General features: G+C 56.8%; 2 protein-coding genes across 2 annotated transcripts; one reads left to right on the plus strand and one right to left on the minus strand.

Moving 5' to 3' along the window:
* Positions 1-152: 152 nt before the first annotated feature.
* On the minus strand, positions 153-8,958 carry AUP1 (AUP1 lipid droplet regulating VLDL assembly factor). Its single transcript, XM_058803872.1, has 12 exons — positions 8,844-8,958; positions 8,428-8,565; positions 7,882-8,032; positions 6,630-6,817; positions 6,056-6,128; positions 4,137-4,210; positions 3,389-3,455; positions 1,746-1,854; positions 1,495-1,641; positions 1,210-1,370; positions 999-1,087; positions 153-402 (listed from the first exon to the last, which is right to left on the minus strand). Exons 1-12 carry the CDS (start codon positions 8,891-8,893, stop codon positions 354-356), a joined length of 1,296 nt encoding a protein of 431 aa, XP_058659855.1. The 5' UTR covers positions 8,894-8,958; the 3' UTR covers positions 153-353.
* Positions 8,959-9,339: 381 nt separating this feature from the next.
* On the plus strand, positions 9,340-16,325 carry HTRA2 (HtrA serine peptidase 2). Its single transcript, XM_058803923.1, has 8 exons — positions 9,340-9,698; positions 10,643-10,847; positions 12,333-12,527; positions 12,642-12,674; positions 13,007-13,115; positions 13,489-13,558; positions 15,707-15,802; positions 16,010-16,325. Exons 1-8 carry the CDS (start codon positions 9,340-9,342, stop codon positions 16,173-16,175), a joined length of 1,233 nt encoding a protein of 410 aa, XP_058659906.1. The 3' UTR covers positions 16,176-16,325.
* Positions 16,326-16,940: the final 615 nt, after the last annotated feature.

The following is a 16,940-nucleotide window of genomic DNA, read 5'->3' on the forward strand; positions in this document are numbered from 1 at the left end:
GCGCGAGCAGGCGTCGGCTGCGGCGCGTGCAGACCCGCACGGAGCCGGCCCGGGCCCGCCCCCCGTCCCGTTGACCACGCCCCCTTTCCCGCAGGCCCCGCCCCCCGCCCCGGTGCTCGCACAGCCCGAGCCGCGCCGGACGCTGCCGCCGTTTATTTCCGCCGCCAGGGGGCGCCCTCGCTCCGCCCGTCCCGCCCGCGCGGGGCCCGCCCGCTCCCGGTGCCACCGGCCCGGCCCGGCCCGGAGCTCCGGTCAGGGGTTGGCCCGGCCCGGCCCGGAGCTCCGGTCAGGGGTTGCCGCCGGCCGCGCCCGGAGCTCCGGTCAGGGGTTGCCACCGGCCCGGTCCGGCCCGCTCAGGGGCTGCCGCCGGCCCTTGCCGCGCCGTGCTTCTCAGCGAATCGCCTGCGGGAGAGAGCGCCCTCCCTCAGACACCGGAGGGGCCTCCCCCGAACCCACCCGGGGATCCTGGCCAGGAAGCAGCCCCGGGGGACCGGGGGCACTGCAGCAGCGCAGGGCCGGGCTGGCTCTGCTTGGACCGTTCAATCCCGGTGGATTGTGAGGGCAGGGACGGGCTGCCAGGGCTGCCCGCAGAGCTCTCGGTACCCCAAGGCCACCCACAAGATCCCAGCCAGGTGTCCCAGTCAGGGATTCCCAACAGGACCCTTTCCCCAGCACCACCCCAGCCATCCAGTGCCCAACAAGCCCAGGCACACTCAAATTCCCCTCAAACACATCCTCAATTTTCTGTGTCTTCCTAAACCATGACCCACACACCAGAACTGGCCTCTTGTGCCAGGATTTGCCTCATAAAAACCCTGCACAGAGAAAGATTCGATCACTCCCAGAGCCCTCACACCAAGGAGCATTAATGGAGCTGTCCCTGGTGCCAAACAAGAACATCCTGCCCACACTGAGGGTGCCAGGGTGGCATCTCGGGTACTGCTGGGGACTTGGCAGGGGGACATTTTGTGTCATGGGGAGCTGTGGGGGGCTCTCACCTCCTGGCATAGTCGTACAAGGCTCGTTTCCTCTCCTGCAGGGACAGGTGACGCTCCACGGGGGACTTTGCAAACTGCTTTGTAGCCGGCTGGAAGGGAAAGCACAGGAGCCATCAGGACACAGGTGAAGCCTCCTTGGTGGCTCTGCAAGGACCTGGCTGGTGCTCCATGCCCCTGGCCAGCAGAGCAGGGAGATACAACCCCGAAGTACCTTGGAAGAAGGCGCAGGCACAGAGCCCTGGATGCCAGAAGCAGCTGCAGCCTGGGAGGTAGATGGGGCAGGCAGGTCTTCAGACTCTTTACTCTCAGGCAAGAAGGGAACTCTCCCCTCCAGCAAATTGGCAATGGTGGTGTCCACACAGTTGGTTTGGACTGTGGGGACAAAGGGAACCATTAGAGATCAGGACACTCCATCATGGCTGCCAGTGTGTACCACTGCAGCGGGGATGAGGTTTCTTCTTTTGGACCCACATCCCTGCTTGGCAGCCCTGCTCACCCAGGTCTGTCCTGATGACCTCCAAGGGCACGTGAGGCAGCACCTCCTTGACCTGCTGTGCCATGGCCACCACCCTCAGGTCCTCAGGAGCACCCCTGGGCAGGCTGGGGGGCACCCTGGGCCGGGCTGCCGGGCGCTGGCTCGAGGCTGCAGGACAAAGCACAGCGGGCACAGGGTGAGTTTGTCACTGAACACAGAGAGAACCCCCAAAATCAGAGCCCAGGCTGAGGTTCCACAGCCAGGATGCCCACCTGGGGCAAAGGAAAGCCTTTGTGCCGTGTGCCTCAGCCTCTTCATGTGCTCCGTCCTGTCGGCAGCGGTGATCCGTGTGGATACCACACCCAGCTCCATGGCCAAGAGCTGGGAACACAGAGCAGCCACACCAAAAATCACACAGCACACAAAAATCACACAGCACACACAGCACAAACAGCCCCTCCAGGCTGGGGAGCATGCCAGGGCCACATGGAGCCATGCTGAGGACAAGAGGGTTGGGAAATGATTTCTCCAGGGCCTCAGGGATGCATTGCAGTGTGGCAGAGGGCACAAAAAGGATCAAGAATTGCAATATCATCCTGCCAAAACAGGCTGACAAGGAGGTATGAGATGTCTGGAACTGTCAAATACCCAGCATATATGGGCAGGGTGAAGAAACAACTGATTTGTGTGATTTGTGATGTTATAAAAAGGGGGTGAAAGGTTTGAACTTGATGGGAAAAGCCCTGACAACTGCAGAAAGGCTCAGTGCTGGGGGGCAAACAGGCCATGAAATAACTGAGCTCTTGCAAGGGGCAATAATCATGTTCTGTTGGGAGTCCTGGATGCTGAGAATTTTAGATTTTCTGTGCTGACAGACTCTAGCCCCCAAGAGAACACTGCATTTGACCTGAGGCCATAGAGAAATCATCTAAAATTAAATAATAGAACTAAGATTATGAGTGTGTAGTTTGGTTAGAAGTGTGTAATATCATGTAGTAAAAAACGTAGAGTTTAGAATATCATGTGATATGATATGAAATAATATGAAATAATATGAAATAATATGAAATAATATAATATAATATAATATAATATAATATAATATAATATAATATAATATAATATAATATAATACTATATATAAGAAAATAAAAGTTTTAAAACAAAAACTAGTCCTTCTTCATAAGTTTAAGTAGTATTTTATAACTAAACAAAAAATCCACATTACAAAACACAAGTAGTTAATTTTTAAGTTAAAAATAATAATTTAAGTATAGTTTCTTAATGAAATAGTTTTCAGTTAAAAAACTTATAAAAATAAACACATAACCATATTATGACTTATTAATAAAATACTACAAATCTCATACTTATAAAGGTATAAATAAATAAAAAAATTAAACATCTAAGTTTAAACACAAAATACCATCTACAGCTCCCTCAGCACCCTCCATGCACCCCCAAAACTGCCCACCCAGTGCTGGGGGAAACCCCACAAGCAGCCCTGCCCCTTATCCCAAAGGCCAGAGAAGGAAGCAGCTGCTGGGGTCTGCCCAAAATCCCCACTGGAACAGATCCTGCTGCTCCTCACCCTGATCCACATTTTCATGCAGAGCCCAAGAGTGACACTGAGCCACAGAAACACCTCAGGATTAACAGCCTGAGTTAATAAATCAGATCTACACTCTGAGTTAATAAATCAGATCTGGAGATGAAACTTTGCAGGATCTCAGAGAGCCTAGAGGTAACACCTTCAATCCCAACCTTAACCAAAAAAACCTCAAAAATCAGCAAGGTACCAGAGCTCCCATCCCACACACACATCCAGAAATGCCCCCTGCACCTCTGCCTGCAGCCTGTGCCCACCCCAAAGTGCAGCAATGCCACAGATCCCTGTCCCATCCCACGTTCCTACCTCCTGAACTCGGAGCGCAAAGTCCTCACTCCGCTCGTCCGCTCGTCTGGGGACAGACGGCATCCACCTGAGAGGGGACAGACAGACAGAACATGGAGCCACCCTGCTGGGAGAGCCCCTGGGGACACCCTGCCATGCCATCCCCACCCCCAGGCTCCCTCTCAGCCCACAGCCTTCCCCAGGGGAGCAGCAAAGGCCAGCAGCCACTCCCTAATGCAGGATGTGGCAGGAGACAGAAGTGGCTCACTGGCCTTAATGAGAGAAAGGCCTTAATGAGAGAAAAGCCTTAATGAGAGAAAGGCCTTAATGAGGATCTGGGGTCATTTACATGGAAGGAGGAAACAGGTCACCCAGAATTCAGGCAGTTAGAAGCAGGGAAAGGCTTTCCTTTGCTGAAATACACCAAGCCCTACACTTGATTCCCAGTCCTTTCCACTGCCCTCATTACAGCAAAGCTACTCAAGGCCTGGGCAGGGCTCTGGACCACCTCACTCCCAAGGGATTGTAGGGACAGACAGACACTGGGGGCTGAGCAGCTTCAAAATACACCTGGAAACTTGAACTGAACACCTGGAGAGACTGAGACTGTTCTCCTTCCCCAAGAAGAACCAGAAGCCCTCTCAACATCAGAAACTGGACATGGCCATGCCCAGATGATGCCAGGGGATGGAGCTCTCAGTGCCAGGGTGACACCACAGCCCTGCCCATCCCCCAACCCTGCCCCAAACAGAAGAGAGAGACGTAGTACCTTACTTGATAAACTGTGAAGGGAACGAAGAAGGTCCAGAGCAGCTCCGTGATCCAGGAGGAGTCAGCCACGCTCTGGGGAAGAAGAGAGCACAGTGAGATCCCACCCGTGGGACAGCAGCAGTGGGCAGGGAGGTGGGCACAGCACACCTGGCTGGAGGACTGGGAAAGGGGCAACAGCAAAGCCAGTGCAAGCCCCAGGGCAGCTTCACCCTCATTGTCATCACCAATTTTCACTTTCCTCCCACTAAGACAGCAGCAAGGCTTTCCCTCAGTAGCACCCCATTTCCTAGTGGTAATGTCCCTTCAGAAAGTTACAAAAAATGTCAGAAAAACTATGAACAATCCTCAGAACTATGAGCAATCTTCCCTCATTCTGGTGGCAACAGCCTCTCTGTGATGTCCCAACTGCTGTAAGCTCTCCAGGGAACAGCACAAGAGCAAACAGCACAAGAGCTTGGATATTGGGAAAATTCCCCCTTGAAAAGGTTGTCCAACCCTGGCACAGCTGCCCAGGGCAGGGGGAAGCCCCCATCTCTGGGGGGATTTAACAGCCCTGTGGACATGGCACTTGGGGACATGGCCAGTGCTGGCCTTGGCATTGCTGTGGAATGGTGGGATTTGATTTTCCAGAAGGATTTTCCAAACAATTCTGTGATTCTCAGACAGGCTTGTCCCTGGGAAGAGGAGCTGGAAATGAGAAAAGCCGTGAAAGCCCAGGCACACAAGGAACAGAGAAGCCTCACCTGGATAAACAGAACCTCAGAACTCCAAACCCAAATGCCTGGAGTGATGCCCACAGCCAGATTTCAGTGACACTGCCTGTACCACAGAACAACACCCTCCTACAACATTCCATGCAATTGGAGCTGCAGAAAATTCTCTCTTAATTCCAAATTTGGTGTTTGGCCCAACCCAGTGCCTAATATACATTACACAATTCTATAAGAAAACTTTCTATAAAACACCAATCAATCCATTCAAAATATCACATTTCCAACCCTTCCAGTTTCTGATGGTTTAAAATCACCAGGATTTACTCAGCCAATGAAGCACCAAGTCCTGCTCAGACTCTGAAGGTAAAGTTTGAGCCAAGAAGTGACTGTAACCAGCACCTGCTGTTCTCCCTGACATGCAGGAGAGAAGGGATGCACAGACAGACACACATCTTGTCACATCTCAGAATTTCTCAAAGGAACCAACCCCATAAAAGCATAAGATATTCCTTATAAACTGTCCAGAACAAAAAAATTCTCCCACTTCTTTGGAGGACTCATTCAAAATGTAACTTATTGCCAGAAAACTGCATCTTCACCCACCTTGTGACCTGCCTCAACTCTGTCTCAGCTCTGCCAAATATTCCTGCAGTTCCCATCCCTGCACACATCCAGGTGATTCCTCACCCTTGCCAGGGGTTCCTTTGACACAGAAACACCACACCCATGACAGGTAGCTCTCTGTAGTCACCAGACCATAAATAATAAATATCAAAAATAAGAAATTCAATGAGAGCAGTTTCCCTGCAATGCCTTTGGCAGTGCTGCCATTGCCCCCGTGGACTTTATCCCTCGTGTGGGGCTGCTCCTGCTCCATGTCCTGTGTCTGTGCCAGGGGCTCCAGCTCAGGAGCCTCCAGAGCCCTGATGACCTTTGGCATGAGGGCTGCCTGCAGCTGGGTCTTTCACAGCTGGGAACTCAGCAAGAGCAGAGCGGCCATGGAAGCCAGAGGCACAGTGACAGCCAGCTGGGCCACCAAACATCTGTCACACTGGCCAGTGCAACCAGGGCTCCTGGGAAAGGCACTGGAACAGAGCAGCTGGTTCCAGGCTGCCAGGACACAAGGCCAGGTCACACCAAGTTCTCCAAAGCAGAAAGAAAAGCAGTTCCCACCCCACAGCCTGTCCCTGTGCCCAGCACTCACCACAGCCACCAACGGCCTCCGGACCTGCAGGGCAACGGGCTGGACCTCATCCAGGATGGAGAAGGGCCAGGAGCTGGAAGGGAGGAATTCTGCAGTGAGTGACCCAGGAGCCACCTGAAGCCATTTTGTCACCATACAGCAGAGCCATTCCCAGTTACCCTATCGAATTTGCAGGGGCAGAGAGAATGATCTGACTCCATCATATCAGAGGGGTAATTAATTACTTTATGATACTATATTATTCTATACTATATTACACTATATCTAAACTGAATTTGCTAAGCACTCAACAGCTACACTGAATTTTGTGACTGTCAGATGACAGTCACAACACACACACTTGGCCCAGATAAGCCAACGAAATAAACCACCATCACTTTGAGTGAACAATCTCCACATTGCATTCTACTTTTGGGAAACACAGGCACAGCAAATGATAAGAATATTCTTGGGAAGAATTGTGCCTTGCTTTTCTCTGTGAAGAGCAATGTAGCTACACATATGTAGCCATATATTTGTAGCCACATTTCCCACCCTGCTGCAGGAATTGCCATTCCCTGCTGGGGGAAGTCACCTGAAGCGCAGCAGCCCGGCCCTGCCGTTGGTGGCAGCCTCCTCTGGGAACAGCAGCAGGGGGGGATTCCCTTGCTGGGCCGAGTATTCCTTCAGGGAATCCACCAGCTCGGCCCTGCTGCCCGTCACTCCCAGCTCCATGAAGCCCCGGGACCAGCAGATGAACCCTGGGGCACCACTCAGGGCAGGCTGCAGGGAGAACAGCAATGAGGAAAGAGGAGGAAACCCCGCCCTGCCCACCCCTCCCGGGGGACAGAGGTGACAAAGTTGCTGCTCGTTAGCAAAATCCCCTCTGGGACCGAGTGACCTGTGTTGACAGTGGCTGAGAAGATGTTACAGCCAGGCCTCGGCCCCTGCTCCACGGGAAATGGATTCCAAATCATCAGTTCAGACTGCGCCCTGCACTCCCAGCTGCTGTGTCCCCAGGGCTCTCTGCAGCAGTCCCTGACACACTTGGCAGGACACACTCTGCTCCCAGAGTCCCCCCTGTCCAGGCCAGGGGTAAATCAATGGCTGTGCAGGACACAGGAGCCACCCAGAGCCTGCTGACTCAGGAGCTCCACACACAAAGGGTTTTACAGGGGAGCAGGGACAGCCCAGAACTACCCAAGCACCACTGACACACAGCACCCTCCATGCACCCCCAAAACTGCCCACCCAGTGCTGGGGGAAACCCCACAAGCAGCCCTGCCCCTTATCCCAAAGGCCAGAGAAGGAAGCAGCTGCTGGGGTCTGCCCAAAATCCCCACTGGAACAGATCCTGCTGCTCCTCACCCTGATCCACTTTTTCATGCAGAGCCCAAGAGTGACACTGAGCCACAGAAAACACCTCAGGATTAACACCCTGAGTTAATAAATCAGATCTACACCCTGAGTTAATAAATCAGATCTGGAGATGAAACTCTGCAGGATCTCAGAGAGCCTAGAGGGAATCTGTGCCAGAAACTGGAGTGACAGGACAAGGACTAATGAGTACAACTGAAAGAGGAGCAATTCAGGCTGGATATTAGGAGGAAATTTATGGGTGTCAGAGTGGTGAGGTTGCCCAGAGAAGCTGTGGCTGCCCCTGAAACCCCTGGAAGTGTCCAAGGCCAGGCAGGACAGAGCTTGGAGCCACTTGGGCAGGTAAAAGGTGACCCACAGGGTGGCACTGAGTGGGCTTTAAGCTGTTTTCCACCGATCCCACTGCAGCACCAAAAGAGGCAGAGCTGCCCGTGCCCCGCCCTCGGGGAGGAGCCCGGCCGTGCCCTCACCGTGTTGCAGGAGGTGAGCAGGCTGACGACGTTGTGGTCGAAGGGGGTGACATGGTTGGCAATGAAGACCCTGGCGCCGGCCCCGCGCAGCCGGGGGTCGCTCTGACGCACCAGCAGCCCCAGCACGGAGCACATCACACGGACAATGAACCTGCCGGGGGAACACGGATCCTCCTCGAGTCCTGCCCTCCAAAACACTGCTAGGTGACATGTCCAACAGGCAAAGACCCGGGAATTCTGGTGGCTGGACAAACGACACTGGCACCAGAAGGAAATGACACGTCTGGTGCAGGAACTGGTGTGGGGCTGGGACTGGGATGAAGGCAGCAAGTGCCCACAGAGCTCCTGAGCAGCACAGCAAGCTAATCCACAGCAGTCCCTGAGCCCTCCAGAGGTGGCTGCCAGCTCCAGGCTTGGCAGAGGCAGCACCTCCAAGGCTCCCGAAGACACAGATCCTACCCTGAGCCAAGTCCCCGGGGCAGCCCTGCCACCACCCCACACCCACCGGGGCAGCAGCAGCACCCGGAGCCCCCCGAGGTCACCCACCGGCGCACGACGCTGTCGGGCAGGGCGCAGCTGACCAGGAACACGTGGACGCCGATGAAGAGGCGCAGGACGAGCAGGCAGAGCCCCACGGGGGCGTAGAGCAGCAGGGCCAGGAGCAGGAACCCATCGGTCGGGAGCCTGCAGGGGCACAGAGCGGCCGGGGCGGCCTCAGCGCGGCCGGGACGATCCCCAGGACCCGCCCTGCGGCCGCCGCTCCGCGTGGTCCCCCCGGCAAATCTCCCAAACCACCCCGGAGCCTCCCCGGTCCCCCCACGGGTCAGCCCGACCTTCCTTACGGGGCTTTGCTGAGACACCCCCGCCCTCCGCTGGCCCCGCCACCCCCGCCCAGGGTTCCCGCGGTTCCCGCGCGGCTCCCGCGGGAGTCCCCACGGCGCGGGCCGCGGGCGGGCGCTCACCGGTGCGAGTCAAAGAGCCGCTCGGGGCCCGGCGCCGCGGGCGGTTCCATCCCCGCCGTGCCGGCGCCTCACAGCCGCCCCGCACCCGCCGCCATCTTGCCCGCGGCCGCGCGCCTGGCCCGCGCAGGGCACGCTGGGAACGCACCGCCTTCCTGGTCCGCACCTCGCCGCGGCAGCACTCTCGCCCCGATCGCGGCCCTCGGCGGCTCCGGTGGACTCGGTGAGCGGCTCTGCCAATGGGGCTGCCCTGCTCCGCTGTTGCGCCGGTTGTCGGTGCATCTCGCTGATGGCAAAGCCGTAGCTCCCAGCGGGACTACAACTCCCGGCGTGCCCCGCGGCAGAACGCGCTTCCGGCAGGCCCCGTCTCGGAACTACAGCTCCCGGCGTGCTCCGCGGCGGAGGAAAGCTTCGTGTGGACCCCGCCTCAGGACTACAACTCCCGCAGTGCCCCGCGGCTCGGGCCCGCCCCGGCGGGGCGCGGTTTCCGTTCGGCAGCATGGCGGCAGCGGTGCGGAGGGTGCGGATCCGGTGTATCCCGGTGCCACCGGGTGTACAGCGCTGGTGCCGAGCGCTGACCGGGACCGCTGAGCCACCAGCACCCCCTCCACCCCCTCCTCCTTCCCACCCCCCGCCGCCATCCGCCTGGGGCCGGTCTCTGGCGGCGGCGGTGGGCGCCGGGGCGGCGGCGCTGGTGCTGCTGTGGGCCCGGGAGCGCCGCCGGTCCCCGCTGAGCGCCGCCGTGCCCGCCCCGCCGCCCGCCCCGCCGCCTACCTCACCCCGCGCCGCCTTCAACTTCATCGCTGACGTGGTGGAGAAAACGGCGCCCGCGCTGGTCTACGTGGAGATCGTGGGCAGGTACCGGCACCGGGGGATTCCCGGGAGGGATTTCCCTCCTCCCGGTGCAATGCAGCCCCGGCCGCTCCTGAACCGTCCCGAGGGATCCCGCCAGTGCGACACGCGGCTGCCACACGCCGCTGCCGCTTCCATGTCCTGCGGGGCCGTGTGGCGGAGCTGCGTTCCAGGCTGCCTCGTTGTTCTGCCTGCGAGCAGCACTTGGTGTTTATTTCCCTTTGTGGTCTCTAATTTTCTCACCATCCAATGCCTGCGGTCTCTCGGAGCAGCTCTGCAGCAGCTCTGCCCTCCAGCTGGGTGGCTGCTGCTTCCAGCTTGGTGTCACCTGTGTGCAGTGTCACCCTCTCTGTCTCTCAGTGTGAGGAGGCATCAGCTGGTGCTGCTCCTTCTCTGGGTTCCTGACCCGCTGGGCTTTGGCCTTGCTGCTCCATCCCATTTTCCATTCATTTCAGAAATTTGCATTTTCCTATGCCCTTTGTACCGTGGCAGAGGTTTCTTAAGTAAAAAGCTTTAAAATTCCACACATAATTCTACAGGCTAAACTTTAAATGCTTAATTCATATTGCTAACTCAAGTGAACTGCAAAAATCTCTATTTCAACTTCACCTGACTGCCAGCAGAGGTTGGGGTGATTAACCAGGGCCCTGAGTTGTGAGTCCATTCCTGCTATCAGGGAAGGTTTGTGTTGCCTCTCAGGTGTTTGTTACCTGCTCCAAGTTGGGCTCTGTGTGTCCCTGCACAGGTCACAGCCCCTCCTGCTCCCACGTTCTTCTGTTCCTGGTGGGATTGAACCTTTGTGGCTGTGCATGAGCACTGCATTCCTGCTACATTCATGCACATTCCCCTATTTCTGCAGATTGTTGGGACAGGGAAGAATTCCCCATTTTGCTGCTCCCTGCTGCCTCCCAGCCCTGTCCCTGCCACTCCTGACCGTGCCCTCCTTACAGACACCCCTTCCTGGGCCGGGAGGTGCCCATCTCCAACGGTTCAGGCTTCGTGGTGTCCCCGGACGGGCTGATTGTCACCAATGCCCACGTGGTGGCCAACCGGCGGCGCGTGCGGGTGAAGCTGGCCAGCGGTGACATGTACGACGCCGTGGTGCAGGACGTGGACCAGGTGGCCGACATTGCCACCATCAAGATCAAGCCCAAGGTGTGTGTGGTGTCCTGGTGGCCGTGGGGACGCCAGCAAGAGGGGATGTTCTGTCTGTCTGTTCTGTCTGTCCTGCTTTATTGGTAGTGCCAATATTGTGTCTCAGAATTTGTGTTGGTCAGAGTGACTCTGAGATATGTACAAGCTTCTTTTCCCAGCCTCGTAGTTGAAGACAGAGTCAGAATTCTTCTGTTTTCATTCTCAAGGTTGTTTATTATTTCTGATCTATAACATTCTTTCTCTGACCTGCTGAGGTCTGTCTGGCAGGTTGGGTTGAGGCACACTGGTGTTATCTTTTTATACTAAAAACTACCTGTACAGTATTTACCATAACTTCCCAATACCTATCACCTATGTTAGACAGTGAGCTTCTACTCTAAGCCAATCCAAAAGTGCCAACATCACAGCAGAAGATGGAGGCCAAGTAGAAGAAGGAGAAAGGCTGGACATGCCCAGATTCCTCCATCTTGCCTCCTGAACCCTATGCTAAAAACTCCAAAAATCTGTTTTTCACCCTGTGACAAACTGTTATTCTACTTAGACTTTCTTGATTTGTAATTCTTCATATTAAGGTTGGTAATTTACTCCTTGGGTAAAAATCAAAGGCACAGGGGTCTTGGGCTCTGTGCCAAGGTCTCTGAGCCCCCTGGGCAGAGCCTGGAGCCCTCCAGGGATTCAGAGGAATTTTCTGGGTTCCAACAGGGATGTGCCTTGGCTTGTCTGGCCGCTGATGCTGAACCAAATAGCGGCACTGTGGTGTTTCACCCCAGAGCCACTTGTGGCCGGCTGGATGTGTGGTGTTTCACCCCAGAGATACTTTTGGCCAGCTGCATGTGTGGTGTTTTACTCCAGAGCGACTTGTGGCCAGCTGAATGTGTGGTGTTTCACCCCAGAGTCACTTTTGGCTGGCTGGATGTTGCAGCTGAGCACATGGATACAAGTCCAGACATGCCAGGGCTCTGGTGGTGGTGGGATGGAGCTTCCTCTCATAGAGGATCTGCTCCTCAGGTTTCCCTCTGCCAGAGAAGCTTTTAGGTGATCGTGAAGGAAAGGAGTCTGTTCTGATGGAGGGTTTGGACCCCAAACACCAGAGCTTTATTGTGGCCCACAGGCCTCTGAATCCAACAACTCCTCCAACAGAACTCCTGGAGTGCGTGGTTGCCCTTTTACCCGAGGGAGGGGAGGAGAGAAGGGATAGGGAGCCACCAACCAGGTACACAGAAGGAGCTCTCAAGGGACAAAGGACACTTGCATGGCCCAATGCCCCCCCAGGGGTACAGGGCATCCTTTGAATCTGCCCAATCACTCCATGCCCTTCTGGCATGCCAGGATTGACAGACAGTGCTCGACAGGGGTCAGGGTGGGGAAAGGAGGGATGATTGACACAGCTGGCAGGGAATCTTTGAAGGAGACACCGGGGTTCTGGGGTAAACCATGAAATCACACAACACCACTCTGTGCCACTGACCATCTCCCTGCCCACAGCACCCGCTGCCCACGCTGCCCCTGGGCCGCTCGGCCGAGGTGAGGCAGGGCGAGTTCGTGGTGGCCATGGGCAGCCCCTTTGCCCTGCAGAACACCATCACCTCGGGCATCGTCAGCTCGGCGCAGCGCGGCAGCCGCGAGCTGGGCCTGGCCGCCTCCGACATGGAGTACATCCAGACCGACGCTGCCATCGACGTAAGGGACATGGGGACATCGTGGGGACATGGGGGGTCTGGCTGGTCACCCTGGGATCGGCCTCAGGATGGGGCTTTCACGATCTGCTCACACTCTCTCTCTCCTCTGCTGCAGTTTGGGAACTCTGGGGGCCCCCTCGTCAACCTGGTGAGTGTTGCTGCTTGTCACCTTGCTGGCTGGGGCAGGGATGTGCTGAGTGCCCCTTGCTCTGTGCTCCTCTGTGGGTGCTGGGAGGCTTCCTGGAGGGAGGAGGGAGAGCATGAGAGCCCTGTGCAGTGTCTGAGGCAGCTGGAGCTGGTGGGGCTGTGGTGGAGATCCTGTAGATCCTGTAGCCTCAGCCTCTGGGTTGTGCTCAGCCTGGGCAGGGGTGGGCACAGAGGCAGGACCCCAGGCTGGTGCAGTAGTTCCCCTGCTCCCCACAGTGATCCAGGCTGGGTCACTGCTGGCATCCCTGGGATCCCAAAGCCCTTTCCCTGCAGGATGGCGAGGTGATTGGTGTGAACACCATGAAGGTGACGTCGGGAATCTCCTTTGCCATCCCCTCGGACCGGCTGCGGAAGTTCCTGCAGAAGGAGGAGCAGCGCAAGAGTGAGTGGGGCCCTCCCTGCCCGGGCTCTGGGGGAGGAGGGTGAGAGAGGGAAACTTTGGGCTCTGCACTCTTCTTCCTGAGAAGAGTAGAAGTTTTTGGGGCCTCATCTGGTGCCACAGGAAAGCTGTGCTGCTGTTGCCTTGCCTGGTTCTCCTGTGGCACTGGGGAGGGACATTCTCTGTCCAAAATCTGACAAACCACAGTGCAAAATGCAACACCTGGAATGCTCCCACTGGTGCTGGGAACTGGACTGAGCTGTTGCAAGGATTTGGAATGGCTCTGGATGCTGCCTGCCCTCCGGGCTCAGCCCAACACTGTTGTGAGCACTTCTCTGTTTCCAGCCATGCCATTCCATGTCCTTTCCCTCCACAGGCTCTTGGTTTGGCAATGCAGAGTCCAAGCGCCGGTACATCGGGGTGATGATGCTGACCCTCACTCCCAGGTACCTGTCCTGAGCTCAGGGGTCAGTCCTGTTGGGGCAGGGATGGGATGGGATCTTCCCAACTCATTGAGGATGCCTGGTTTTAGCAGGATTGTCTCCCCAGCTTAAGCTTTCACTCTCAAATCTCTTTGTGCTTGTGTTGTGGTTAGAATGTTGGCTGGCTCATGGGTAAATTGGAAACTTGCAAGTTTGTACACTGGTAGCAGACTCTGTGAGCAGATGAAAAATGCCCTCCCTCTCCACAGGAGGCTGGAACCAGGTGGGGGTCAGGCTGTACTCCAAGGGAACAAGGGACAGGACTAGAGGAAGCTGCCTCCGGTTGTGCCAGGGGAGGTGGAGGTTGGATTTTGGGAAAATCCCTCCTTGAAAGAGGGCTGTCCAGCCTTGGCATATCTGCCTGGGACAATAGTGTATCTCCATCCCTGGGGAGATTTAACAGCTGTGTGGATGTGCCACTTGGGGACATGGCCAGTGGTGGCCATGGCAGAGCTGGGAGAGTGGTTGGACTTGATCTTAAAAGTCTTTTCCAACCCAAACAATTCTGTGAAGTGCCCATGCCGGCGAGCAGGACCTGTGCTCTCACCTCTGGGGAAAGGTCAACACCTGCTCTGGTTCTTTGGCTCTTACAGCCACATTTAAGAGACCTTCAGCTGCCTCGTGGGGCTGGAGCTGTGCCATGCTGGGCAAACAAAACCTTTTGGGGCCGTGCTCTGCCCTCCTAAAGCTCCGGTGAGTTCCCCATTGCCCAGCAGATGGTGCTGGTAGCCGGCAGAACCCGAGGGCTGTGGGAGGCCAGCCCAGCCTCCTCCTGCTTCCCTGGCCACGCTTGCAGGGCCAGCTCTGTGAGGAAGCAGCGTGAAATTCCTCGGACACGGCTCCGGGCACGCAGCTCCAGCTTCCACAGAGCCCCAGAGCCGATCCAGGGAGAGCAGCTGACTGCCAGCCTTGTTTGTGCCCAGCAGGAAGGGCTCCCAACAAGGCACTGCTGGCCTTGGAATCATGTGACTGCCCTGAGCCTTTCCATCTGGAAACCTTTCCCTGGCTCAGGAAGGAGAAGCTCTGTGTTAGGCTCAGACCCTGTTCTGTTTGTGGTGCCCAGGCCAGGTCAGAGGCAGTGGGCACAGAGATGTGTGAGAGTCCCCAAGAAATCTGGTTTTTTACTGTGAGGAGGGTGCTCAGAGCCTGGCACACATTGCCTGGAGGGTCCTTGGAGATCCTCAAATCCCAGCTGGACACAGTGCAGAGCAGCCTGCCCTGACTGAGCCTGCTGGGGTCGGGTGAGATGAGCTTGAGAGGCCTCTTCCCACCTTTGCTGTGTGAATTGGGAAGGGGTGGCAGCTTGCCCTGGGCTGTGGGACAGCACAGCTGAGTTCAGCACAGACCACAGGCACGTGGGGAGCCCTGAGTGGCTGAGCAGAGACCTGAGAGGAGCAGAGCTGGGCAGAGACTGAGTGTGTGGGTCTGCAGGGATTGGAGCTGATGCAGTGTTTGAGGGAAGAGTGCTGTCACTGGAGACATCCAGCTGGAGTGTTGCATCCACTTCTGGATTTCATTCAAGATGGGTGAGGAGCAGTTGGGGAGAGTCCAAAGAGGAGCTGTGAGAGATTAAGTGTTTAAATTTGGTTTAGAAATCCAAAAATCTGTGGGAAAGTGTGAGAAACTGTGATTGTTTAGTCTCTAGGCTCAGGAGGAGGGCTCTGTTGACATGTCTGGCAGGAAGAGGGGCACAGCTTGTGCTGTGTATCCTGCCCAGCTAGGGCAGAGAAGTGAAACTGCAGCAGAGGAGGGGCAGGTCTGACCTCAGAGAGGGTGATGTGACATGAGGATGTGCATCACCACAGCTCTGGTCCAGCTGGCAGCTGCTCCAGGGGTTTCCAGCTCCCCCTGGTGCCATTTGGATCCTCATCCTCTCGTTTTGACAGGAGGATGGTGATGTTTGGGGCTGGCAGCTGTGGCTCAGCAGGATGCAGGGACACAGGAGGGGAGGTTCTGTGCCTGTCCCTAACCCTGTGCAGCTGCAGGGACACAGGAGGGGAGGTTCTGTGCCTGTCCCTAACCCTGTGCAGTTGCAGGGAGTGGGGTGGGAGCCCTCCTCTCCCTCCAGCTCTGCCTCCAGCTCCATCCCTAATGCTGCTGTTCTCTCTGCAGCATCCTGGCAGAGCTGAAGCTGCGTGACCCCACCTTCCCTGACATCTCCTACGGCGTGCTGATCCACAAGGTGATCATTGGCTCCCCAGCACACCAGTAAGTGCTGCCCTGTGCCTGAGGGCTGCCTGAGGGAGCAGCTGTGGGATGGGTTTTGTTCCAGAGCAGCAGGGCTTGGGCTCTACAGCTGAGAGGGGGACCTCTCCCCAGGCTGGCTGTCTTGATGTAGAACCTCTGGTGCCACAGCTCCTGCTGCACTTGGAGGATGATGTGTCTGCTTCACCCTGTGTGTGCTTGTCCCCTCAGGGCAGGGCTGAAGGCTGGGGACGTGGTGCTGGAGATCAATGGGACAGTGTCACGGCGTGCTGAGGACGTGTACGAGGCGGTGAGGACGCAGCAGAGCCTGGCCCTGCTGGTGCGGCGTGGCTATGACACCCTGCTGCTGAGCGTCGTCCCTGAGGTCACCGAGTAGCAGAGACCACCCAGCTGGAGCTGAGGGCAGGACTGAGATGTGGCTGTGCTGGCCAGGCAGAGACAGAGCTTGTGCAAGTCTGGAAGGGGCCAGGAGAGGGGCCTGTGCTTGGGTGACTTGTGGTGCAGTCATTCCTCTCTGTATCCAAATAAAGCACTTTTCTAGCGGCCCCCAGGGCCGTGTCATCTCCTTCCCTGGTGGAAGCTGGGCTATGTGGGACCTTCATCCTCCTGTCAGTCCCGTCGAGGCAGCTGGGGAGGAGCTTGCTGTGCCTCTAGGGTCCTTATCAGTGTTCACGGTGTTCTGCCACCTCCTTGGAACCCACCTGGGCTGAGATCTGACTCCTCTGTGTATCTGGCAGGCAGCTGGATTGTGTGGCCCCTGTGTGGGTGAGAGCAGCCCTGGAGCAGGTCTGGGACAGCATTACCTCCCTGGAGTGCAGCAGTGCTGGTATGCCACGGCCATCTGGTCATGGCCTTCTGCTAGGAGCTCTGCATCTGCTCCAAGCCCTGTATCCACATCCCCTCACATCTGTGCAGCAGCCTTCCAGGCCACGGTAAATTTGTGTCAATGCGTGATGGCTGAGGTGGCATCTCCTGGCCCTGATACCTAGGAGGGCTGAGGACGGCCCTGATGTCCATCCAGGAGTGCTCAGGACGGCCCTGATGTGCAGGAGGTCTAAGGACGGCCCTCATGTCCAGAGGGGCTGAGTTTGGGAGCCACAGCCGGGGCCGGGGCTCTGTCTGTCCCGCCCCCAGCTCGCTG

This window comes from Ammospiza caudacuta, chromosome 4 (genome assembly GCF_027887145.1).
Source record: "Ammospiza caudacuta isolate bAmmCau1 chromosome 4, bAmmCau1.pri, whole genome shotgun sequence".
NCBI classification, from domain to species: domain Eukaryota; kingdom Metazoa; phylum Chordata; class Aves; order Passeriformes; family Passerellidae; genus Ammospiza; species Ammospiza caudacuta.